General features: G+C 38.7%; 1 protein-coding gene across 1 annotated transcript; it reads left to right on the forward strand.

Annotated features, from left to right (window-relative positions):
* Positions 1-284: 284 nt before the first annotated feature.
* LOC121942673 (synaptogyrin-3-like) lies at positions 285-13,590 on the forward strand. The gene is made up of 4 exons (XM_042485944.1): positions 285-620; positions 5,666-5,900; positions 8,056-8,201; positions 12,593-13,590. Exons 1-4 carry the CDS (start codon positions 489-491, stop codon positions 12,818-12,820), a joined length of 741 nt encoding a protein of 246 aa, XP_042341878.1. The 5' UTR covers positions 285-488; the 3' UTR covers positions 12,821-13,590.
* The last annotated feature ends 14,152 nt before the right edge of the window (positions 13,591-27,742 follow it).

Genomic DNA, 27,742 nt, shown 5'->3' on the forward strand with positions numbered 1-27,742 from the left:
GCACTCTCACTTTGGTACTGGACCAATTTCAATCATTTTTTTCCCCATTCCTCAATAAGACACAAAATTATTAAAGAAGGGTACAGATTGAAAAACACTGAAGTAGCCCTTTAACATATTCAGTTTGAACGAGAATTTAGTAAAACAACAAATGATTGTAATATATATTTTGCCATTGTGAGTCAGTAGGCTACATGATAATAGCCTATTGAAATATTGCCAACCCTAAATTATAGCAGTAGAGTGATGTGAGAAATTTAGGTTTGAAAGAATGTCTCCTTTTCATCATCCTGCAATAAAAAAAAAAAAAACAACCAAGTTTGAATACAAAGCGACGGACTAAGTCCAATAGAATAATGATCATTGTCTATTTATTCTGCAGTCTCTGATGTGCTCCCGGTGACGCGGTGTGACTTCACACGGAGGCTGGAGGAGGACGCCGCCGCTCCGCGCAGCTCTCTGACCGTCTCCTCTCGTTCTTTCAGCGGATGTCAGGCTGCACTAAAGCCGGAGGGATGGAGCCAGCGGGCGCGTACGGCGCCGGGAAGGCCGGGAGCATCGCCTTCGATCCGGTAGCCTTCTTCACGCATCCCCGGACAATCCTCAGACTGATGTCGTGGGTAAGTGAGCCTCCTCTGCAATGTGTGGGCTGACATCAATGGACAGGCCTACCTGCACCCCCCTCTTTCTGTCTCTCTCCCATTCACATTGTCTGTGTCTCGCTCTTGAGTGTCTTATCCAGGCAGACTCTTATTCATACAAATCAATATTCTTTTATATAAAAAGGCTCAGTATATTTGAGTTAAATCTACGTTGTGATGTGCGGTGTAATAAACAGAAATCATATCAGTGATGCAGCTTCTGGCTGGAGCTCCAGGAGCAGCGTCTGATTACCATATGTTTATCTGGAGCCTCTTTGTGTCTAGATGTGAACGCTTTGGATGTGAATGCCCCCCAACCACCAGAATGTAACACCTCTCTGTCTCTGGTGTGATGCTGTGCAGCTGTGAGTCACCAGCGTTTTATGTGCACTGGGGGAACAGTTTGCTTTTGAAAGGAGGAATATTAAGTTAACAGATGCACATAATAAGCCCTGTCCTTCTTTCTGTCTCTGTCTCATAATTCAATTCAGTTCAAAGTGATTCAATTTCCCTGTGCTCCCTAAAACAGACTGTAACACAAAAGACAGCAGTAAACACTGAATCAAGTCAAGAGGAAATATTTGGATAGATAAAAACACGTTACAAATTGGAAAATTTCACTAGAAAAAAAAAGACACTTAGGCATTTAAATGAATTGCTGTAGATAGAGATTGGTTGCAATGGATGATCATTTTCATTGTTGATTAATTATGCTAAATTAAAATGAAAATATTAATTGTTTGTTCATCTCCAAACAACTCCAAAATATTAATTTCACTATCACATTAGACAAAGAAAAGTAGCTCAAAGACCCTCAGTTTACTGTTTGGAGTAACTTTTACTGTCTGCAAATGTATGTTATAATATTATCCACTAATTGACAATCTAATCTTAAGTTAAAACAGGCTAAAACTAACAATATCAACATTTATTTACTGGTTTGTTTTTCACATTTTTTATTTTTTAAATGAATCCATGAATAAGTTGCGCTTTAAAATTTCAGAAAATGAAAAAGGTGCTTTTTTTTTTTTTTTTAAATCAGACCAACACTCCGAAATATAAAATATTCAATTTACAATGATCCTCAGAATTTGAAACTGATGAACATGCATGTCCTGCAGCACATTTAGAGAAACGGTGGCTCGCTGATTTTTTACACGTGCCATGTGGATTGGTCGGCAGAAATAGACAGTGATTGTTATATTGGCGCTGTATCACTCCTTACTGCAGTTTAAGTGTCTCCCATGGATGTATCCCTGTCACAGAGATAAGGAAATACAAAGACATTGGTTTTACTCAAATGTCCCTGCTTACCTTTCAAAATAAAAGCATTCTAACAGTTGCTGATAAAAGGCATTTTTATTTTGAAACATTTACAGGACCGTGTCGTCGGCAATGCAGGAGCTTGCATGACTTCAGAAATGAGTGGTGTTTGTGCTTTTTAATGTGGAAATACAGTACTAATATCACGCTGCAGCTCGGCAAGGCTGTCCTCACGCACTGCTGACGCGCGCTGTGTTAACGTGACGTAACATGACTTCCGGTCTGTGCAGCACCATGTAGAGTTAGGCTTTACCTGAGCTCAAACGGGACTGATTAAAATCACAAGGAATGCTCTAATTTCGACGCAAAAGTCCCCCAAACCAATGTCCACTTAATGCATGCACCCTGGAAGCTCGACAAAAAGTTAGGGAAAATGCCTAAAACCCAGAGTGACCGCGCCTCTGATGCCCAGGAATGCTAATGGACAACAGGTAGTTTTACAAGCTGTCAGCGTCCTTCGGGAAGAAATAAAGATGAAAATGACAGACATTTCCACAGCCCACTCAGAACAGCTGTGAGAGCTGCAAGACACGATGGAAAAGATGAACTGATTACCATCCTACCCGACTACACCCAAGCAGTGAGTAAACAAGGAACAAAAAGGGTGAACTTCATAGGAGACACTGGGAGAGTTTTTCCTTTCTCTTTTATTCTTTCTCATTTTTTATGGTATTTGAGAATTTGAATGTGTTAATTCCGCTAGTTCAAGTGATTATTGTTTTATTAGGCCTTTATGTAACTTTTTGTTTGGTAATATGTTCAGTTTTTGTTTTTCTCCTATCCTTCTGAGGTGTATTTTCAGAAAACTCCAGCAGGAATGCCTTTCCATAGACATCAGAAATACTCCAAATCATATGATAGCATGGCAGTATACTTTTAAACTTGCTTGGTATGATTTCAAACACTAGCAGAGCAACAGGAGCCAAGATAAGTGTGGTGGGCTGGAACGTCAAAGGCCTAAATCACCCAATAAAATGCAATAAGATATTTCTACTCAAAAAATTACAGGGTAATATTATGTTCTTACAGGAAACACACCTGCTAATCAAAGACCAGAACAGGATAAAACGATCAGACTTTATACAAGCTTATCAGTTAAATTTCAGTTGTAAATCTAAAGGGGTGGCAATTCTTTTTAATAGAAATGTTTAGTTTAGTGAAGTTAAAACCATTCAAGACAGACATGGACAATTCATACTTGTTCAAGAAAATTTGTTTAACATCCCTCTAATACTGGCTAATATATATGCTCCTAATTGAGGCAATATGCAGTTCAAGGATTTTTTTCTCACTTCTCCCAGGCCTAAACACTCATAACTTAATTCTTGGGGGATACTTTAACTGCACACCGCTAGAGTCCTCGTCAAATATAGGTTCCCCCTTAAGCAAGTCTGCACAGTGCATCAACTCTTTTCTCCAGACTTATGGCATGGCATTAAAAACCCAACATTAAAACAGTTATCATTTTTTTCTCCTCCTCATCAGTCATACTCCAGAATAGTTTACTTTTTACGGGACCATAGACCCCTCCCTTTGGCGAGCTTGACCAATTACTATAGTATAGTTATTTACGACTTTACAGCCACAGCCCTGCCTTATTAACTGTCAGTTTTCCAGAAAACTGCCCCTCCTACAGTGAAACAGGCCACTGTATCATAGCTCCTTAAGAGGAATCTTACCGTCCAGTGAGTTTACTGATTATAAAATTCTAACTTGAGTGTTGGCAGACAGACTAGAGCGTGTGTCAGAAAAAAATCATTCACCTGGATCAAATGGGGTTCATTAGGGGTAGGCAACTCTATAGCAATCTCCGCCTTGTGGTTAATGTGATAGACAGACTACAGAGCATCGTCTTTCCCCAGGCTACGAGACTCCTCAACTCCCCCTTAGACGCCAAAAAGATGTAGCAGGATTTAGGGTCGACTTTAATTACATTTCTTCTTAAACCAGGTTTAAGAGAAATGACAATAAATCTACCCTGTACCTTGTAGAGGTCCACAGGCTGCAGTCCGGACAAATAATATTGTTTCCAAGTACTTCCCTCCATTCAGAGGTTCTATAGACAGGGCTGCGCCCTTTCCTCTTTACTTTTTGATTTCGCTATTGAGCCCTTTGCAATCACACTAAGAAGGAATGCTGACCAGACTGGAATTAGTAGAGAGGGACAAATTCACAAACCTTCCCTTTACACGGATGACCTCCTTCTTTTTCTGTCCGACCTTCATACGTCCATCCCAGACGCTCTAAAAAGCATTGAAGAATTTGGGAAAATATCAGGATACAAAATAAATATGACTTAGAGGCTGATTGTCCCAATCAATGAAAAAGCGAGCCAATTGTCACTTGATTCCTTTCCATTTACAATCAGCAGGGACAAATTCATCTATCTTGGGTTGTCAGTAACAAGAAGTTATAGGGACTTATATGAGCAAAATTTCAAAACAGCCCTCAGGCAGGCCAAACAAGATATGGATAGATGGTCATCTCTTCAGTTGTCGCTGGCAGGGAGAATTAACTCAAAACTAACTTAAAATGGTGATCATGCCTAAATTCTTGTTTTTATTCCAAATCATATTTTAAAGAACTCGACAAATGCACATTTATATATTTGGAATAGAGGAATTCCACAAATCAGAGAGGACTTTTTAGAGAGAGAGAGAGAAGAGGGAGGGCTGGCTATGCCAAATTATATGCGCTACTATTGGGCTGCTAATATCTATAAGCTAAATTATTGGATGGAGGCTCTATAGGAGGAACACATGCCCCTCTGGGCTCTCATGGAACAACATTCATGTTATCCGGTGACTCTAAGTTCCCTAATCTGTGCGCCACTACCACTGAGTAAACAACTGGTTGCAAACAATTTGGTTATAGGAGGGACTCTCAAAATATGGGCACAGTTCAGGACTCATTTTAAAGTTAGACAGGGTTCCCCCATGGCCCCCATTTCTGCAAATGCTTTGTTTCCCCCCTCTCCTATTGACTCTGCATTCCATCTCTGGTATAGAAAAGGTATCAATTCTGACCTTTTCGGAAATGGTAGTTTCATGTCCTTTCAGCAGTTGTAAGGTAATGTAACATAACACAGGCTACTGAACTGACATTACGTATGTAACATGACTTACCAGTTTTACATATGTTTTAAAATGTTAACCATGTGTTTTAAATTGTTGACTGTTATTGGTCATATCATTGTTGTATCAATCTCCCACCATCACCTAATTTAGAAAAACCCCTGTGGGACATATCAGAGGGTGCTAACAAACAGACTATGTAGTGCTATGGGTTGGAGGACTCGTTGAGTTTTTCTCAAAAGTGAACAACTCAAATCTTAAAATATATGCAGAAATATCTGAAATGTCTGTGTAGCTCAATACCATTAACAGCAGGTGCAAAAATGTTTTGTAATTTGAATGAACTGACCCATTTCACCTCACAAAACTGGATGAAAATGTACAAAAACACGAGCTGCAGTACTTATTATTTCTGTAAAATTAATAAAACTGTCATCAACAATTATTTGAAATTATAAATAATTTTTTAAAATTTGAGTGAACTACCCCTTGAAAAAGAAAAGAGCCGGTGTATGTGCTGCTATGACTGTGTGTGTTGTGTATGTATGAGGAATGAAAGGCATTCGTACAGCAGTGTGAGCTCATTCTCGTCCACCTGTTAAAGTAATAAATTGTCTCTCCCTGCAGGTTTTCTCCATGGTGGTGTTCAGCTGCATCGTGAACGAGGGCTACATCAACATTGGCAGCGAGCGTTTGCTCTGTGTCTTCAACAACAACGCGGATGCCTGTAACTATGGTGTTACAGTGGGCGTGGCCTGTTTCCTCGGCAGCATCTTTTTCATAATCCTGGACGTTTACTTCCCTTCCATCAGCAACATAAAGGACAGAAGACGTGCTGTCCTGCTGGACCTCGTCTTCTCTGGTACGTACACACAAACATTACTGTCCTCAAGTTCATTTTTGATGTACTTGTACTTTATTGAAGCATTTTTATTTCTGCTCCTTTATACTTAAACTACACTACAATTCAGAAGCAAATATTTCAGTTTTTACTCCACTACATTTACTTTGTAGATTCTGATTAACAAAACAAGTCAAAAAATAAATATAAATTTAAAAACTGTAAGCGAGAGTATATAAAGTAGTAAAAGTTATCCCCGCCTTAACTGCTGCTTTATTAAAGTGATGAACACGTTAATACAACAAAAACTGTATTCCAACAAAACACATTATTCTAAAATGAGTAATTCTGCATAAGGAGTACTTTATATGTTGGTACTTTAAATATACCTTAATGCAAATACTTTTATATTTCACTTAATGAAGGACTTTTACTTGTAACAGAGTATTTCAGCCTTGTGGTATTGCAATATTTTTTTAAAAACAAGTTCTGAGTACTTCATCCACCTCTGCACAGACATCATGGACTGATGGTTAACAAACATGACAAAATATGTCAAATTTTCAAAATTCCTCCAAAACTCCTGGAGTCCTGTGCAGACCGGCTGTGCAGGATAGTGGAGCACATCTTCAACCTGAGCCTGGAGCTTCGGCGAATGCCGCTGCTGTGGAAGACTTCCTGTGTGGTCATCACAACAGGAGGACTTCAACAATTACAGGCCAGTGGCACTGACTTCACATCTGATCAAGACCCTGGAAAGGCTGGTCCTTGTCTGTCTCCGCCCCCGAGTCAGCTCATCGATTGACCCACTCCAGTTTGCCTACCAACGTGGCATCAGAGTGGATCTAGTCATCTTCCTCCAAGATAGAGCTTTCTCCCACCTGGAAAAGCCTGGGAGCACTGTGAGAATCATGTTCTTTGATTTCTCCAGTGCTTTCCATACCATACAGTCTGTGCTTCTGAGGGACAAGCTGGGGCACACAGGGCTGGACCTCCACTTCTTATCTTGGATAATGGACTACTGAGGGCTCGGGACTGTGTGTCTGACATGTGAGTCTGCAGCTCGGGGGTCCCGCAGAGAAACCTCTTTGCCCCCTTTTCTCTTCACCCTCTACACTGCAGACTTCATGTGCAGCTCTACCAACTGTCACCTGCAAAAGTTCTCTGATGACTCTGCAATCATCGGCCTCATCACAGATGTGGATGAAACAGACTGCAGAGAACTCACCAATAACTTTGTGTCCTGGTGCAGGCGAAACCATCTCCAGATCAACCCGGGGAAAACCAAGGAGCTGGTGGTGGATTTCCACAGGCGCAGACACGCCCTCCTTACTCTGGTGAACATCCAGGGAATTGACATTGAGATAGTGGACTCTTACAAGTACCTGGATGTTCACCTGAATGATAAACTGGACTGGACCGAGTATATATATATATATATATATATTTGTATAATATATATATATATATATATATATTTTTTTTTTTTCTTTTTTTTAAATTTTATATTTCTAGACCGTTTTAATTTGGCACCTTTTTATGTTACTATTTTTGCACCTTGTTTTTCATTATCTAACATTTGAATATTTTTGTCTTTTTTTTTTACTATTTTATTGTTCTTTTGCTGCTGTTACTGTACCTCATAGCTGCTGTAACAATGTTAATTTCCCCACCATAGGACAAATAAATGATTATCTTATCTTATCTTAAAAAACAAGTGACAAAAGGTCAACACATGAAAAACCAAGAATATTAAAAGCAAATTTCACAAATGTGTGACATGGCGGTCCAGAAACAACTCAAAAGAAAGAAGTAAAATAAATGCATAAATAAAGTAATAGTCTATTTTAAAATCAGGACAACATCTTAACCTCGACACCTTAGAGACCATTTTGGGTGGGGCTCACTTGATCTATGACTTGGGCCAGGGATGTGAAGTGGGGGAACAAGGGCCCCTTCACTACTTCCTTCCACACTACTTCCGGCGATCTTGCACACCCCTTCATATTTATCTCATCTAAACACCCGTAAAGTTCTGTGACTGCATCCATCATTGTTTAGTCATTATCACAAGAATGTGCCACATTTTGCCACTCAAAGTGAAAACACCATCCATCACCACTGGTAAAGGTGATGCGCAATACTGCTTTCTGACTCCTGTGTGCCCTGCTTCCAGGTCTTGCCAGCTTCCTGTGGTTTGTTGGCTTTTGTTTTCTGGCCAATCAGTGGCAGGCTACCTCTCCAGATGAGCTGCCATTGGCCCAGGGCTCTGACGCTGCCAGAGCTACCATCGCTTTCTGCTTCTTCTCCATCCTGACCTGGGTCTGTATTTTTATACCTGTGTGTGTGTTGTAAACCTGTCCTCTGTCTGCATGTACATTCATGTGTGTGTGTTGTTATCATTCTGTGTATGTGTGTGTGTGTGTGTGTGTTCATCATCATCATGTTTATGTGTATGTGTGTGTATTTCAGGGTTATCAGTGTCTGCTGGCAATGAACAGATTTAAGAGCATTCCCTTTATGGAGGACAAACAGAGGCTCCTGCCAAAGAGCCCTCCCACCCTTGCTCTAGTCTAACACACACACACACACACACACACACACACACACACACACACACATTCAATGATACTAGTCAAATAGTAGAATTGGCAGATTCAGAATAGGGCTTTTCCAACATTAGGATATATATATATATTCAATATTGATATCACATTCATAAGTGTAAAACAAAGCTGCAACAACTTGTGATTTTTAATTAGTTATCTTAATTCCATTAATAGAGACTACCAGTTTAAAAATTAGCCTAACGGTTAATTAATTAATTAATCTGTCTTTCCAATTATCAGTACATCCTAGTGAATTTGAGAGGCTTGAAGGTTCGATTTTTCAAAGTTCGATCCTCTAATCAGCACGATAAATCTTGTAAGAGGAGTGCTCATACATCCCTCATTACAACCTCCAGCTAATGTGCCCTTTATTCAGCAAGGCTCTTAACCTCCAACTGTTCAAGTTTGAGCTGCGGGTCAGACTGCAGCTCTACTGGACAGTTTCCAGGTGTGAATGTGTGTAACTGTGGGGATGTGAGTGTTGTTAAAAAGACCCGCTACCGAGACTCAAAGACAAGGTTGCTTTTTCTTTTTTTGTTCCACAGATCAACCAGAGACAGACTGACTTATTATCCATTGACAACTCAATGGAGCTTGTTAAAACAATTTTACCACCAAACCAATAGCAGCCATTCATCTTACTGTCAGAGGCGGTGGAGTTGTTAAGCCATTATTGTGTCAAAGATCTACAGTATGTTACAAAAGATCCTTTTCTTAGTCTGCCAAGTCATTTCTTTCACAAAAGTTTTGTTGCAAATTGTTCAAATTTTTTTCTGACTTAGACTCTTGACTCTTTGGGGAAGTATACTGATTTTACAATCTAAAGTTGCTTTATAAGCCATAAACAGAATGACTCCACCAGTGAAAACAGTTGTGAAATAAAAATACATACTACTACTACTACTACTACTACTACTACCACTACTACTACTACTACTACTACTACTAATGATAATAATATTAATAATAATAATAATAATAATAATAACTAAAATCAAGATGACAAACAAAAAAATAACATTTGTAAAATAGCAAATTAAAAGATAGTTTAGATAAAATCACAATATGCTCTCCAATAGAAGTACACTTTTAGGAGAGACTTAAACTAAACTTAAACTCAGATGTCAAGGCAAGTAAGTTTTATTTATGTTGCCCAATATCACATACGTGCCTCATGAGGTTTTCCAATCTTGCATACAATACTCTCTGTTCTTTGACCATTGCTTATAATGTCATCTGGCTTTGTAATATCATTAGGGTTGTTGCTCCTCTTCTTTCTTTCTGTTTTGAGTAACAGCATTTTTAACCAAAATGTGCACGTTCCGAGGTTTATGGACTGTTACAGCCCCTTTCTCAGTGCCAAAACTTGCTAAAAATGTCATGTAATCTGTCATTTGGTAGAGTATCAGTGTACACCCCAGATGGGTTGAGTCCTTGGCAGCCGCCAGGGTTCGAATCAGTAGTCCTTTGCTGCATATTATACCCCCCCTCTCTCTTCCCTCTCCTGTCACTCTCCAGCTGCACTATCAATAAATCCATTAAACCCTACAAAATCAAAATCTTAAAGAATTTAATGTTTTGTTTCCACTGTTCTGTTTACTTTAGGGGGGGGGCTACTGTTGTTGTAATTAAAGAGTAACCCCCCACTTTTGACTTGGGTGCCTCTTCCCTGGAATGTGAAAAAAGTCTCAAAAATGGGCGTAGCGGGGAGGATACACACAGTTATGCCACCTCTGGATCCACAGCCCCTCCCTGCCCCGTGCACACACATGAAGTAGTTGGTGGGTGGGAGAGCAGGTGGGAGGGACAAGGGAGCTCAGTTGGTGATGAAAGCAGGCTCCTGCTACCAGGATAGCACAATTCAATTGCCATAGCAGGTTTCAGCCTTTAGAGGGCAGTCACTGTGCACATTCATATACAGTATGTAGAACTTTAATACTTTGCACTCAGGTGTGAAGAACTGAACCTGAATCAGTAAACAGCACTACTTAATACCCATATATATTGCTTTTTGACTGAAAAAAGTGGTTTGGGGGTTTAGTTACTCTAAAATTGCAGATGTTTTCTCAAATCACAACAAGAAAGGCACACATAGCTACATTAACCACCAGTTTACCATTGAATCTGTCTCTAATAGGACAACCACTGCTTTCACAAAGAACAATAGTGGAGCCTTTTCCAACAAACCAAGATGTGTTGGCCCTCGTTAGTATAGTATAGTATGAAGAGAGGAGGCAACTCAGAAAGAGCTAGAGTCAGAGATTAACAATGGAAAGATGCACTAGAAAATTTATTTTCGTCTGGCAGACATGCAAATCCAATGCACAGCAAAACAGTGCAGGCAAAAAAGTTAAAAGGATTATAACAAGATTATGGAGAAAGTAAGGATCCCAATGGATCTAGTGGAGAAACTCAAGTGATTCGACACGCTGGATTCCATTATGGGACACAGATCAGCTTTTTTATATCCGCATGTCCTCGTTTGAAAATGTGGTATGAAGTGGACAGTAGAGAAAGAACTCAGCACCAAAACCTCACAAGGTTCTTAAAAGTTTAGATTTTAGAAAGCCCAAGATTATGAGATACATTTTTTAGTTACACTAGAGGATTGACTTAAGTGACAGCAGACTAAAATGTTTCAACAACTATGAGATGGATTACCATGAAAGTTTGTACAGACATTGATTGTCTCGAGCAGATGAATCCCTCTGACTTGGACAATTCTTTAACTTTTCATTAAATGCCATCATTAGATTAGAATTTATATTCCTCATATATATTTGTTTATGACCAAATACCGGCAAAAATAATGACATTTTCATCAACCTTGCAGCTTTACTTTGTGTGTAGGGCTTTTTAGCTAATTTTTGCATACCAAAACACTTAAACTAACATGGTGTACATGGTAAACATTAACCCTTTTTACACAAGATTACACCAAAGGGCCGTTATGATGTCCCTTCTTTATGCATCGATTGCATTATTTACACAGGTGGGGTGTGTGATGTTTAACACAACAGCATCTGCCTCTAGTGTGCCGAAGTGCGAGTTTGTTTTTACGATAGAGAAGCACCTATCAACATCGGGAAAAGTTGTGTGGAGTTTGAATGCAGCAGACCGCGAGAGAATCCCTACCAATGGCCAGTCAGACCACAGGGGAGAAACGAAACCGAAAGCGTCGGCAGAAGAGACGGAGGATAGTCGGCATCAGGGCGAGGCTGACCTGACTTGGACTGAGAGCTGTTTGTCTACCAAGCCTTCCTATGGCTAATTTCCTGTCGCAGAAGAATAAAGTGGATGAGATTTGATTGAGGCTCACTCAGCAACGGGACATGAGAGGAACTGAATGAAGCCACCAGCAGCAGCATGCCCAAACAACCGGATGGGATCTTCATAGTAGCTGCTGATTTAAATCAATGTATCCTTAAACTCCAAAGATGTAGCAGTATCAAGGACAAATGAAATTTCATTTTTTAAAAACTGCTAACTGCTAATAGCTACTTTTAAATTTCCCGTGGTGGTTTGCATGCATTACAAGTTGTCAAAACATCAAACCAGTGTGGCCCATGATTCCATCTTGCCGACTGTTAAATTTACACAGATGCCTCCCCCTCTTTGGGATCTTACCGTATTTCCCATATTTTTTTAAGTTTTTATGAAAGATTATTTATTTTGGCATTTGCCTTTATTTCCCAGGACAGTGTGCAAGTGTGAAAGGGAAGAAAGGGCATGACATGCAGCAAAGGGCCACAAGCTGAAAAACACACCTGCGGCAGCAAGGACATGCCTTTGCGCCAGCTAAACCCACTGAGCTACAAAGCACCCTGGCTTGTACGTCTTACAAAGAATGGCAAAATGGCAAAGCAGCATATCGGCATCAAATTTCTGCCTTTCAGAAGCATTGTAAAAGGGGACATTATCAGCTAGATGTTAGCATTTATCTTAAAGGACTCCTTTGCCTGAGTTCAGCCTCACAGAGCCATTATCTTGCTTTGGAAAAGTGCTGTAATGGTAATCATGCTCTTGTGCAAATCAGCGTCTAACTAACAGCCTCTGCTAATATATGTCGGTGTGTGTGTGTGTGTGTGTGTGTGTTACTAACAGGCTGTGTTGACGCTGAGTGCGTTGAGGCGCTTCTTAACCGGCAGCAACACGAACTTGTTCACATGGCAACACCTGGATCCTCCCCCTGGCAACATTCGAGCTACACCGTATCCCATCGCTAATGGAGCTACCATAGTAACCACCAACCCCTATCAAGCACCGCCCTTCACTGAGACCCTGGACCCCCAGAAACTCACACAGCAGAGACCCATGGCTCCTGCCTTCTAGAGACAGACAGAGAGACAGACAGACGGACAGAGGTGTGAGCAGAAAAACAATGCGGGCACGGACAACTTCCTGCCTCGCTGATTGATGGCTTTCCATTCTCTTCTGGGATTGGTAGGACTTTGGGTCATGTGATGATGTATGATCTATTTTCACCATGGCAACCGCTGGCTTAGTTAGTTGTAACTCTCTGTGTCAAGAATACTGTCTTCTTCTGTCCATGCACACACACACACAGATATCGATGCACGCAAACAGCTTTACTCACTCACACTTAGATATACGTGTACACCTGGAAACACACACATATATACACCTGGAGGCACAGACACACACAAACACACACCCTGACTGCATGTTCATTCAGTGAGGTGCAGATTAACATAGATGTAGACCAGTGATGATGCTCCATCTGCCTTATAAAGGGATACAAGGTCTTCAGCGAAAGAAATATAAAGGACAATGAAGCTGTTTGTAGTTCCTTTGATCTGCTTTTGTTTGCCCTCAGCCAGTCTGACTTATCACAAGCTGCCCTGCAGACATGTGGCCTCCAATTGGCTGAAATTGTGACCGACAGGCAGTTTGACCAATAGATTGCGAGAAAACAAGTGTAGAGGCAGAAATCAGTGCATTTTCTGGTTGAGAAAATAAAGGCAGGATAGCTAAATGCATTCTGAATACTATAGTGTTTCAGTGTGAAATATTCATGTGATTAAATATTTAATTGTGATATGCTGAAGTGGTAAAATAAAATTTGAAAAATAAAATCTATACACCACCACTATAAGAGCTGCAAGTCTGCCTTCCTCAACGTCATCTTTAAATAATTTCCTCTTTGCTTCTTGCAATGTGAGAAACTCTTTTTAATAGAATTATGTATGGAAACGAAGAACCAAGGATGTGTTATACATATTAATAATCAACATCTGCTGGAGGATGATAATTAGAAAGAGTACTCAAGATATGTTGAAGTCATAAGCAGCAGCAGGCAGCAGCTGTAAATAATTTTTTCTTTAATTTGGGATTAAAAATGTAACATAAAAATTATACATGTAGTCTACCTTAAAGTTTTTTATATAAAATGTCATAGTATTGAATGTATGAAATATTTCATAAAAGCTTAGTATGTTCAAAAGATCATCATATAGATTGTGGTTAAAATTTCATGACAAAAAGACACAGCAGAATGTTAAAGAAAAATATCATATGAAAAATGTTACAGTACAGCGTGTTATAAGAATTTCATTTTTTTTTTTTATAATATACAGTAGTATGCCATGAAGGTCATAGTATGAACTGTAGTAAAAACCTCATAACAATGTGATAGAAGAGTGTGCTACAAAAATGTCATAATATAATATGTAAAAAATGTTAAGAGTAAATCATAAAAAACATTTATGCTATAGCATGCCATAAAAAATCACTCATTTCAATAATAATATCATAGTATAGGATATTGAAAAATTTCAGTGTACAATAAAAAAAGAGATTAAAGCACCACAGTATAGCATGCTGAAAAAAGTGCAGATACAGTCATCATTTTTAATGTTGACAGACGCCATAGTATAGCATGTCCAAAAGTGCCATAGTATAGCATGTAGAAAAAGGTGCTGTAAAAGTCGTAATTTTTTATGTTGAAAACACGCCATAGTTCAGCATGTCAAAAAAAGCCATTAGATAGCATTTTGAAAAAAGTGCTGAAGAGGTTGTTGTTTTTTGTCGAAAATGGCCACAGTCTAGCATGTCAAAAAGCGCCATAGTGTACATAAAAAAAAAGTTCCCTCTTTTTTTCCCCCTTTTTTATGTCGAAAAACACCATAATATCGCACGCTGAAAAGCAGCACAGTAAAGCATGTCAAAAAGTGCTGAAAAAGTTGTTTTTTTATGGAAAAAATTGCTATAGTATCGCATGTTGAAAAAAGTGCGGAAAGAGATGTCATTTTTTTATGTCAAAAATTGTTATAGTATGGCGTGTCAAAAAGCTTTTATGTAGAAAAATGCTATAGTATAGGATGTCAAAAAGCGGCATAGTACAACATTTTGAAAAGCGCCATAGTATAGCGTATTGAAAAAAGTGCCAAAAGTGCCAAAAAAAGCTGTCAGTTGCTATACTATGGCGATTCTTGACATAAAAAACTACAACTTTTCAGCACTTTTTTCGACATGCTATACTATAGTACTTTTTATCATGCTGTACTATGGTGGCGTCATATTTTGACATTTTTCGCCACACTATAGTATGGCATGTTTTCAGTCATTTTTTCAACATGCTATATTTTGGGGTTTTTTCCCGTTTTTGTATCATTCCGTGCCACAGCGTGTTTCTGCATGCTATTTTATGTGGTTTAGAGTGGTCTTCAGTATGTTTTGGAAATGACATATTTTGACATTTTTGCCTTACTATAGGCTTGCATTTTTGGTCAATTTTTTGACATGCAAAATTACGGTGTTTTTTGGCCCTTTTTGCAACTTTCTTTGCTATTGGGTGTCTTGGCAGGCTATTTTATGGGTTTTAACTTGGTTTTTAGCTGTTTTTGGAAGATGTCATATTTTGACATTTTTTGCCTTACTAGAGCCTAGGCGGAGAAATGGAGGGCGGTGAAGTCTAAAGAAAGGGTTTTGTCTTTTCTCCAGGTAATTTTTACATATCCATATGTATACTCAAAGTCTCTCCTCCTGTTTATACTGCCTGTGAAGAGACCCCTTCCTGACTTTAACCCTTTAAAACCTGATTCAGCATCCATTTTTACCAGGCCCAGACAATAAAAACTAATATTTTTCAAAAAAAAATTAAATTCAGTGACTGGATATGTATACAAATTGCCATATTTCCTAAAATATTTCAAGTTACCCAAAAAAAAAAGCAAACAACAGCAATCTTCCCATCACTCATTTTATTTTGTTAGATTCGATTTTTTTTAATAGACATTTATTTTACAGTTAAACTAAGGAAGAAATTGCTAAACATGACACATTTGAGGTACTGGAACTTTAATTGACGTTTTCCTTTTTATGCAGCTTTATAGTTTACACAATATTTATCTCTCAAATTTTGAGAGATAAATATTTTGTAATATGTCATAACAAACACAGTTTACTGTATCAAAAGTATTATCACAGCAAAGTTTGGTCTGTCATTTAAAAAGTTGTGTATATCATAAACAAAGCATTTTAAAAAGTCATAATTGATTTCATAGTATAGTATCTGGTGATAAATGTCGTAAGTACAGCATGACATTAAAAAGTAATGTCATGAAAAAATAAAAAGTGTTAAGTAAGTCATAAAAACAACAATTTAAAAAAATCATAGTACACCAGAAAAAAGGAATGATATTACAGTATGACCTAGAAGTCTGAGTATAATGTGTCATTAATGCAATAAAAAGGTCAAAGTATTGTATGTCATTAAAAATGTCATGAAGAAGGTCAAAATATATTATGTCATAAAAGGCCATAAAACCTGATAGTGTAGTATGAAGTGAAAAAGGCCACAAACGTGATATTATGTCAAAATATAGCATCTTGTTTAAAAAAAGCATGGAATGTTATACTGTAGTGTGTACTGTGTACTGTGGATTGTACAAGCTACTTTATGGTGTTTTGAGCTATTTTGAGCTTTTTTTAGGAGATGTCAAATTTTGCCATTTGTTAGTTTTGGTTTTCTATATGCTTGCATTCTCCCCCCTCTCTCTCTCTCTCTCTCTGTGTGTGTGTGTGTGTGTGTGTGTGTGCCAGTGTCCTTATATGGCACTTGCCTGACTGATGGTGTGATGCAGGTGGAGGGCCATCACTGGGCGGTCCAGAGGGCCGCTGCAGGATAACTGTCTGATCAGGAGGTGCTGGTTGGAATCACATGAAAACAAATCTGAGGCTTGTGTGGTGCTCATGAATTACAGCAACACTACAGATCATACCCCTAATCCCTCTGTGCTGTCTATGTAAATCACATGTCTCTGGGTTGACATCCATTCTCCTGCTCTGCGCTGGCTGGACACAAAGCTCTCTCGTTGTTTACATCAACTCTGACTCACAGGACTGTCGGGTTTATGCAGCCATGTTGTGTGGGAGTGAAGGAGATACAGTAACAAAGCTGTCTGAGGAAATCGGCCTGAATCAAATCTTCTGCATGTGTCTCGTTGATCCTGACATTCAGTGGCATCAATAGGCCTGAGTATATATATATATATTTACCCCCCCCCCCCCCCCCCAAAAAATATAGAAATAGGCCTAAGGAACTGTTCTTTATTTATCAGTGGAATGGGGGTGGCTATTGTGGCTGCTGGAAATTTGAAAAATCCAAAGATAATATCTGTTTTTACAGTTTTTTGACCATTATAAATTGTGTAATTTTGGGGATTTTTATTTGGTTGGCCGTGTGGGTTTGGAAGGCATATTTTTCTTTAAAAGATCAACAAAAATATTAAATGAAAAAAAAACAGTATGCATATTAAAGTGAAAAACATTGTGAAATTTTTTAAAGGAAAAAATAATCACCAAAAATAAAAAAAAGAAAAATTGATCTCCAAAGTTTTTTAAAGAAAGCATGCCTTCCAAACCGGCAGGCCCGCAGGTTTGGAAGGTATTTTTATGTAAAGAAAAACAAATTTCAGGCGATATTTGACAATTGAAAGTGTAAAAATAGGCTCTTATGAACTGTAATGCAACAATGCTCCCAGGCAGTCTGTATCTGTATTGCTTTAAAATACTTTTGTCTCTTGCAGATTTCCAATGTACTATCAGTCAACACATATGTAAGGGAATTTTTAAAGGAAACGTGTCTGTGCGTTTGGAAGACATTTCATTTTATTATTTTGGCAGTTAATATTTATTTTAAAATTTGTGTGTGTGTGTGTGTGTGTGTGTTTTGGGTATTTTGTAAGATAACACGCTTTCCAAACGTGCGGACCCGCCAAAATTTTTAAACTCGCTAAATTTATACTAGTTATAAAAACCAGAGACTAAAAACAAGAAATGATCGTTGAATTTTTGAATTTCCGACGGTCTTTGAACATATCACGTGGGACGAACACTTCATGCATTGACTCCGAGCGCGGGTAGTACCCCCTTAAACAGGCCCCGCCCCTTTGTGACGTAAGGATGCGTGAAACGGAAGTTTTCAAATCTCAAAGACGGGACCTGTGAACTGTGAAGTGTTTGTCCCTTGCTTCGCTGCTGCTATTCAGTAAAAAAAAAGTCCAAAGTCGATTTAAAATCAAACAGAGGCAAAATTATCATCACCGACATCAGTCCGGATCGTGTCTGGGGAACTTGAAGCGCGGTTGGATGTGTGTTATGTAGCGGGTAAGCTAGCTAAAGTTAGCTGTGTGTTAGCTTAGATGATGGAAAAAGTTCAAGTCGGACGCTTTGAAGTGCGCTAAAGCAGAGAGAAGAGGACATCGCCATGGACAGTTTTGGGAATATTTGGGAGTTTTCGTGTTCAAACATTGGACATTGTGGACATTTTTCACACGGGATCCAGTGGACTTGTTGTCATTTTTGCTGTATTGGATTCAAGCTAACAGCCGCCGGATGAAAACACCGTCGGTAAGTTGGTTCGTATTAATTACTTGTCTCGTTAAAGACTTGTTATAGATGCTGGCTGTCTGCTGTTTCAAAATTGGCGTTGTTTGTTGGTGCCTGTGTTTCAGACCGCCGTGTCCGCTTGGTTATTGTGTCAACCCCTTAGGGACTGCTCGGTACATGTAATGCGCTTTACATTCTTCATTTTTTACGCAATAAGTCTAAGATACACTGCAATAAGTCTAAGATACACTGTGTAACAAAATGGTTAAATTCACACCTTAAGTGCAAAACAAACAAATAATTGAAACCCATTCAAACTGCAATTTTTGATCCCACAGCCATTTACCCTCCGGTATCCCGCCCAGAGAGCCCCTTCTTAAGCACCGAAAGCGCATAATTTAGGGGTATTATCACACAAAAAAATCTCATACCTATTTGACCTATTTTACTTTTTTTTTTTTTACTTGATTTGTTGTTTTTTTTTTATATTTCATGAACTTGTGCCGTAAACAAAAATAACAAATTTTCAATAATTGCCATATTTTTTTAACCTTTTAAATGCCATGTTCGTAATGTAAACAAACCACATTTTTTAAAGCATAAAACACAAAAAGTGATTTCTTGTTTTAGTGAACTATAAAAAAATTGGATTACTTTTTTATTTTTGCAGCCTGGCATATGCCAGTGATTAACAGCAACATTGGTTAATATACTTTTTTTTTTTCCTGCTGGGTCAAATATTCTAAAATACTCACCCTTTGTGCATAAAATGCACACCTCTATTAAATATTATGTATTGATTTATTTTTCTGCTCTATTTGAATTTCATTTTTGTGAGATGAAGTGCAAAGTGTGCATACTATACTCACCTGGATACCGGAGGGTTAAAGCATAGAAACATTGCATTGTATTATTTCTGGGTGTCATTCTGGGCTTTTGCCTTGCAATTTTCCTACTTTACAATGCTGCTGGATCGGGAGCAAATGTCTGTCTGATATCCAACTTAAAACTAACTTCCCCGCAGTAATTATACTTAAATATACTACATGAAAAGTAGCTTTTTGTTGTTGGTGGGTTTTTTTTTATCACAGCCTGGAATATGTCAATGATCTGCAGCAACGTTTATTGAGACAGTACACCTAGTGGAAACAGCATGTATTTTCTCCATGTGCAAAAAATGGCTAAAAAGACGTCACCAGGTGGAAAATATTATAACAGACAAATTTCAAGGCAAATGACACCCAGAAATAATACAGTGCAATGTTTTTATGCTTTAATGGCTGTGGGATCAAAAATTGCAGTTTGATTGGGTTTCAGCTGTTTGTTTGTTTGTTTGTTTACACAGTGTATTGTAGACACAATATATGTTGCTGCAAATCATTGACATATTCCAGCTTGTTATAAAAAGAAAAACAACAAAAAAGCTACTTTGCATATAGAATATATAAAAATAATTCAGTTTTTGTGTTTCATTTTTTTCCTCATAAAAACATATCATCACAGCTTGTTGTTGTTGATGCTGTCATCGTGTGTTTTGATTGTTTGAGCTTTGTGGCTGTATAGAGATAGATTTTGGGCCTCTAACCTCTCCGAAAATGAAACTGTATGCTTATTTGCTTTCTGTCCTTAGTTGCAAGCCCTGCTAGATGCAGCTCTTATTTTTTTAATCCTTTGTCTCACTGAGGTTTTGAGTCATTTGGTAAAACCCAAAACTCGATGATTCTAAAATAGCCTTTCAGCAATTGTGCTGTTTAAATATCAGCAGGTACCTGTTTCCGGACAGAACTAAGCTGATATCAGCTGTTTCCTCCTGTTTCAGTCTCTGACAGCAGTACTCAAACTTTTGTAAATGGGAGCCATATTAGATATTGGGAAAACCCTGAGGGTCAGCTGCTTCTCGCATCATACGGGTTATAAGTGAATCAACTTGATTTTTGCCCCAATGTTATGTTGATTTGTGTTGACTGAATATGCAGTTTTTTGTTTTGGGGTTTACATTTTTTTGCATTGTTTCTATGTGTTTCATGTGTTTGCTGAGAAAAAATACTCGAGACACACAATATTTATACATCTATATTTTTATATTTTAAACTTACATATTAGTTTTATACATTGTACGGTCGCATAAGGCACAGTTTTATGTTGTACACACTTTTCATAATTATACACACTGCACATTATCCACATTGTAACTGAAATATTCATATATTTGTGTTAATTGTCTATTACTGTATTTCTTGGTATTTTTATTTTTACACCTAACATACTCAGCATATTATGAATACTTTATTTTTTAAATATTTACATACTGAACCAATTGGATACTACTGTATTTTTATTTTTACATTTATATTTTTACATGCTTGTGCTTGTACACATTTCATCTTGCTGTTGTTCTCTATGCTGGCATCAGAGTGACTGTAACGAACCACAGTTTTCCCCCTGGGGATCAGTAAAGTATTTCTGATTCTGACACACTGTCTGAAACAGTAAATATCTGTAGGACTATTTTGATATTTCTAAAAGCTATCAAAAGTCTGCGCAAAACTTTTACCATTTGTCTGTGGATTAGCATTGAATGCCAGTGTTTTGCAGTAGAGGGGGAAATTATTATAACCTTACAGTACATGCTCAAAAGTTGAAAGATAAAAACTATTTCCACAGCCTGTTGACCATCACTTTGATATCAAACATTCTTCACAATACAAACAAAATACTGAAAAAAAAAAAAAAAAATTAAGAAATTACAGTCTAATGTGTGAATGCATAACCCGTTGATGTTGAGGAAGCATGATGTGTCCTATGAACTGAGCAGGAAAAATTGTTGAACAATTGACAGTTTCTGAAGTTTTTTGGGAGTTGATGACAAATTTTGTGATATTTTTCTAAAAGAAAATTGACTGAAAAACAAAAAGCACAAGCCTCATGTTAGGATTACAAGATTTCCTTTAAATCAAACTTCTGACCGAGCTCCAAATTCTTCATGTAAAACTCCTTGAGCGCACTGCCGTCTTTTTAATACGTAAAGTTTAGATACGTGTTTACTGAAGTTCTTATAAAATTTTATTAACAGTAAAAGTTCAGGGTGTCAGTCGCTGTTTTTGGGTAGTTGTAGCACCTCACCGTCTCAACAATGAGCCCTCAGAGCGGGAGGTTTTCCAGAAGTCGATGATAATCTTGATTTCGCTATTATTTATTTATTTATTTTTTGTATAACAGTTTATTTCCACTCCTTTTTCAGTATCAACTTTTTGTCACCATTTTGTCTGAGGAGTTGGGGGGGCTTCATAGGAATGAGGAAAAGTGAATTTTCCCTGTAAATAATACCTCTGTCTGTCCTCTCGGTGTGTGTCTCTCAGGTCAGGAGCGTATCGGCATCGATTCCCAGTACGAGCAGGAGGGGAAGGTCCAGTTTGTGATTGTCATGGTGTACGCCATGGCCCATGCCCCTCCACAATACCCCAAATAACTAACACGCTGTCACCATCCAGTGGGCCAGTGACCCTCAGGGTCAGAATCTGGGCTGGGCAGCCGGGCAGCATGAAGGGGAGGGTGCCCTGGGCGTGCTGAGCCCTGGCATCTTCGATTCCTCCTGAGGGGCTATGTCCCGTGCATCCCGGGGGAGGATGTGGACATGGAATCCAAGTGGTCCATGTTCAGTACCTCCACTGTGTAAGCGGCTGCTAAAAGCTGTGGTCTGAAGGTCGCCGGTGCATACCAAAACAAATACTTTGTTTTAGGTACTGTGGGTAGACACCAGTGAGGAAGCTGTCAGACAGCAACCTACACACCTGCTGGTAGAAACCCAACAGAGAGGTGTCTTCCTAGACTGCAGCGGTTGACCTGGAGGCCATCCCGGGGGAGGATGTGGACATGGAATCCAAGTAGTCCATGTTCAGTACTTATGTTGCGGAGGCAGCTGCTAAAAGCTGTGGTCTGAAGGTCGCTGGTGCTTGTCTTTGCATGCAGACTCGCATACCAAAACAAATACTTTGTTTTAGGTACAGTGGGTAGACACCAGTGGGTACAGGAAGCTGTCAGGCATCTGACGGCAACCTACACACCTGCTGGTGGAAAACCAACAGAAAGGTGTTTTCCGAGACTGCACCTGTTGGCCTGAAGGGCTGCAGCTGAGGCAGATTTTTTTAAAATAAAAAAAATAAAATCTTCAAAATGTTTTCCTTAAATATTACCAAAAATAAACTAGAAAAAAGATAAATAAATGGCAAAATCATTGGGGGAAAATATGAAAAATGTGTTCTCTAAAATAGACAAGAAAATGTAAAATAAGTAAAAAAAAAAAAAAGTACAGCCTTTCAAAGTTGTATGCCCCTCTCCTAGGCAAAAATAGAAATCATAAGTTGTACATGCCTCCCCCTCCCCTCTCAATAATAATAAACAGTCCTTAATTTATATATACCTATTAAATTTTAATCCTCATCTGAATTAATAAAAAACAGTACAATAAAAGTATATACTATAAAGTGAGTTAAAGAAAAAGAGCCAATGAGGAGTGTTTGTGGTTGTTTCAGAGAGTGTACGGGCTTAAGAATTTGCCTTAACCTCATGGACAAGTCCTGGAAATTTATTGGTAAAAATGTATATGAACCCCCGATACGAACAACAAATTAAATATGAATCAAGATTCTGTTTCTGGCTATTTCTCGCCTTAAATGTTTTCAGAAACATATTTTAGTGTACTGTTTAGCTGTAGTTGATCATTTTTTTAAATTTATATTATCTTACACATAATGCTTTATAGATATGATCAGTTTGCATTGCAGAGCTTAATCACAGACATCAATTTATGTTTTTAATTACTTGATTGCGGTTTTCAGCAGTATGATCTACAAAAACAAACAAAAACTTATAACATCAAGATAGTTTGGAACACCACAATACAGCAGTCATTATAATACTGAATATTTGCAGTCAGCTAAGTCCTTGAATAAACCCTAAAATGTATTTATTTTAAATGGGTACTCAAGGAAACCTCTGCGGTCAGGCGGTTTTATATGGTTCCCACAGTCATGAAATTCCTGAAAAATGCATTAAGTGAGAATAACTGATAACTGACAATTATTATTGTTATAATATCCTCATAAAAATCCCCAAATCTGTCTTAATGTGCGTATTACAAATTGTTTTCCTTGTATTACCAGTGAAAAATCTGATATTAACAAGCGAGTAAAGAGAGCAAGCACTAGCAATTTTTCTGGGAAATGTGTGTTTAATAGTGTATGCACTTTCAGTGTTTTTTTTTTCCGACATGCTAAATGATGGTGTTTTTGGCCCTTTTTGCAACTTTCTATGCTATGCTCTTTCCAGCAGTTTTGTCAAATTCTGACATGTTTTGCCTTACTATGGCCTTACACTTTTCAACTTGCCAAATACCATTTCGCTTTAGCTAATGTACGTAATTTATGTACATTAGCGCCGAAAGTCATTATGTATTTTACGTAATGACTTTTATGGGGCTGGCAAATCGACCATAGACCTCACTACTAAAATAGTCCATGGCAGGATCCCAGGTGGAGTTGCCATCTTATGGAATAAGACATTTGATCAAATGGTTAATGTGATAAGATTGGATGTTAACTGGGCGATTCGACTGGAAATCGGCTGTAAGATAAAAAGTTTGTCATCTTGAACATGTATACAACGTATGAGTCTCCCCAAAATGAGGATGAATATCTCAGTAGATGGGCCTGTATAATGTCTTTTATTCAGGACAATGCCTCCACCTGTATTTATGTTGTGGGAGACATGAATGCTGATCTGTCTGATGCTAAGTCTATTTTTGTTAATTGTTCCCAGGCCAGCTGGGAGACATAGTCTCTCCAGCGTGTCCTGGGTCTTCCCTGGGTTCTCCCGCCTCCCTGGGGTCTCCCGCCTCCCTGGGGTCTCCCGCCGGTGGGACGTGACCTGAACACCTCACCAGAGAGGCATCTGGGAGGCATCCTAACTAGATGCCCTAGCCACCTCATCTGGCTCTTCTCAATGCGGAAGAGCAGCGGCTCTACTCCGAGCTCCTCCCGGATGGCCAAGCTTCTCACCCTATCTCTAAGGGAGAGCCCAGCCACCCTACAGAGGAAGCTCATTTTAGCCGCTTGTACCCGCGATCTTGTTCTTTCGGTCACTACCCAAAGCTTGTGACCATAGGTGAGGTTAGGAACAAAGATCAAACGGTAAATCGAGAGCTTTGCCTTTTGGCTCAGCTCCCTCTTCACCACGACACATTGGTGCAGAGTTCGCATTACTGCAGACGCCACAATGATCCGCCTGTCGATCCGAGGTTCGACTATCCAGCGGACCCTCCTCTCCAGTACCTCTGAATAGACCTCACCAAGGAGGCTAAGGAGTGTGATCCCCCTATAGTTGGAACACACCCTCCGGTCCCCCTTCTTAAAAAGAGGGACCACCACCCCGGGTCTGCCAGTCCAGAGGCACTGCTCCCGATGTCCATGCAATGCTTTAGAGTCGTGTCAACCATGAGAGGACTTAAGGAACTCTGGGCGGATCTCATCCACCCCTGGGGCCCTGCCACCGAGGAGCTTTTTGACCACCTTGGCAACCTCAGCCCCAGAGATGGGAGAGCCCACTACCGAGTCCTCAGGCCCTGCTTCCTAACCGGAAGGTGTGTTGGCTGGATTGAGGAGGTTTTCAAAGTATTCCTTCCACCAATACACAACGTCCCGAGTCGAGGTCAGCAGTGCACCGTCCCCACCATACACAGTGTTGACAGAGCACTGCTTCCTCCTCCTTAGACACCGGATGGTGGTCCAGAACCTCTTCGAAGCCGTCTGGAAGTCGTTCTCCATTGCCTCACCCAACTCCTCCCATGGCAGGGTTAATGCCTCGGTGACCACCGTAGCTGCGCTCCGTCCTGTCCAGTATTTTATCGGAAGTGCTCGAGAGAATCCTCTTGTCCAGACTGGAGCAGGAAGTCTGCACTACTGATAATCAGTTTGGCTTTAAACATGAATATGGCACTGATATGTGCATTTTTGGTTAAAGGAAATCCTTGACAAATATCACTGGCAAAATTCCACAGTGTTTGTTTTATTGATATATCAAAGGCATTGATTGTGTAAATCATGAAAAAAAATTGAAGAAACTGTTTCAAAGGGGGGTTCCTGGATTCCTTGTAAGAATCCTGGTGTTTTGGTATGCACATCAGACAATGTATCTGCCCCGTTTCAAGTGAGTAATGGTGTCCGACAGGATGGTTTTTTATCTCCATTTTTATTTAATATTTATGTGGATGAGTTGTCAATGCAGTTGAGCAGATGTGACTCTGGATTTATCAAAGGCAGCTCTCTAATCAATTACCTTATGTATGCAGATGATTCGGTCATTTTATCTCCTTAAAGTGCTGGACTTCAACAGTTATCCAGTATGGCATAAATTTTGCCATCAAATATAATGCAAATAAGAGTAATATCATGATTATCCGAAGTAAGGAAGACAGAAAATTGGTATTCCCTGACTTCCTCTTGTCTGGTACAGCTCTTAAGGTGTGTGATGAGATAAAATACCTGGGCCATTACATCAGCAGTGATCTCTCAGATGATAGGGATATACTCAGATGATGATGGCTCGTAAATTTAGTATGTGTACGCAGCCTGTGAAAATCTCTGTTTAGAGCCTTCTGTACGCCTCTGTATATGGCCCATATGTGGCGTTGTGACAAAAAAGCAAAAAAACTGTGGCCTGTAATGACAGTATGAGACTGCTGCTTAAAGCTGCTCGGAGTTCTAGGGAGAGACAAATGTTCACCAGTGTTGGCATTCCTACGTGTTCTGCTGTAATAAGAAATGTGATTTATAGGTATATATGTATAGTGGGAAAATCCGAAAATGGCATTATTTTGGCTCTAGCCAATCCTGAGATGAGTTATGTGAGGTTTAAGTCTGTCATTTGAAACAACTGGCGTTGATGTTTGATTTACTGTGGTATGTATGTATATATGTGTATGTATGTATTTATATGGACCTCTGTTTGAGCTGAGTCTTTAATAAAGTTTTGAATTGAAGAATTGAATAAATTATGTTTTTGGCCGTTTTTGCAACTTTCTGTGCTATGGCGTGTCTTGGCATGCTATTTAATGAGGTTTTCAACTATTTTCAGCTGTTTTTGTGACATGTCGAATTTTGACATTTTTTTGCATTTTTGGTCAATTTTCTGATGTGTCAAATGTTTGTCATATTTTTAAGACATGTCATATTTTGACATTATTTTCCTTGCTTTTTAGGTCATTTTTTAATGTCCTATGCTAGGGCGTGTCTCTACATGCTCTTTTATGTGGTTTAATGTGGTTTACAGTATATTTTTGGAAATGTCATATTTTGACATTTTTGCCTTACTATAGCCTTGCTTTTTTGGTCATTTTTTCAACATGCTGTATTACATTTTTTGTGGCCGTTTTTGCATCATTCTTTGCCACGGCATGTTTACGCATGCTATTTTATGTGGTTTAGAGTGGTTTTTAGCATTTTTTGGAAATGACATATTTTGACATTTTTGCCTTACTATAGCCTTGCTTTTTCGGTCATTTTTTCAACATGCTATATTTTGGGTTTTTTGTCCGTTTTTGCATCATTCTTTGCCACGGCGTGTTTACGCATGCTATTTTATGTGGTTTAGAGTGGTTTTTAGCATTTTTTTGGAAATGACATATTTTGACATTTTTGCCTTACTATAGCCTTGCTTTTTCGGTCATTTTTTCAACATGCTATATTTTGGGTTTTTTGTCCGTTTTTGCATCATTCTTTGCCACAGGTGTTTACGCATGCTTGCTATTTTGAGGTTTAGAGTGGTTTTTAGCATTTTTTTTGAACATGACATATTTTGACATTTTTGCCTTGCCTTTTTCGTCATTTTTTCAACATGCATTATTTTGGTTTTTCTGTCCGTTTTTGCACTGTTGGATGCAATAACGTGTTTTAGCATGCTATTTTATGCTGTTTTGAGGTGTTTTTCAGCTGTTTTTTGGGACATGTCATATTTTGACATTTTTTGCCTTACTTATAGCCTTGCTTTTTCGTCATTTTTTCAACATGCTATATTTTGGTATTTTTCTCCGTTTTTGCAACATTTTTGCACTATGGCATGTTCAGCAGGTTGTTATTTGTTGTTTTGGTGTTTTTAGCTGTTTTTGGAACATGTCATATTTTGACATTTTTGCCTTACTATAGCCTTGCTTTTTCGTCATTTTTTCAACATGCATATATTTTGGTTTTTTTGTCCGTTTTTGCATCACTGTTGGATGCAATAACGTGTTTAAGCATGCTATTTTATGCTATGAGGGTTATGCTGTTTTGAGGTTTTTTCAGCTGTTTTTGGGACATGTCATATTTTGACATTTTTGCCTTACTATAGCCTTGCCTTTTTCGTCATTTT

The sequence above is a fragment of the Plectropomus leopardus genome, chromosome 4 (assembly GCF_008729295.1).
Source record: "Plectropomus leopardus isolate mb chromosome 4, YSFRI_Pleo_2.0, whole genome shotgun sequence".
Taxonomy (NCBI): domain Eukaryota; kingdom Metazoa; phylum Chordata; class Actinopteri; order Perciformes; family Serranidae; genus Plectropomus; species Plectropomus leopardus.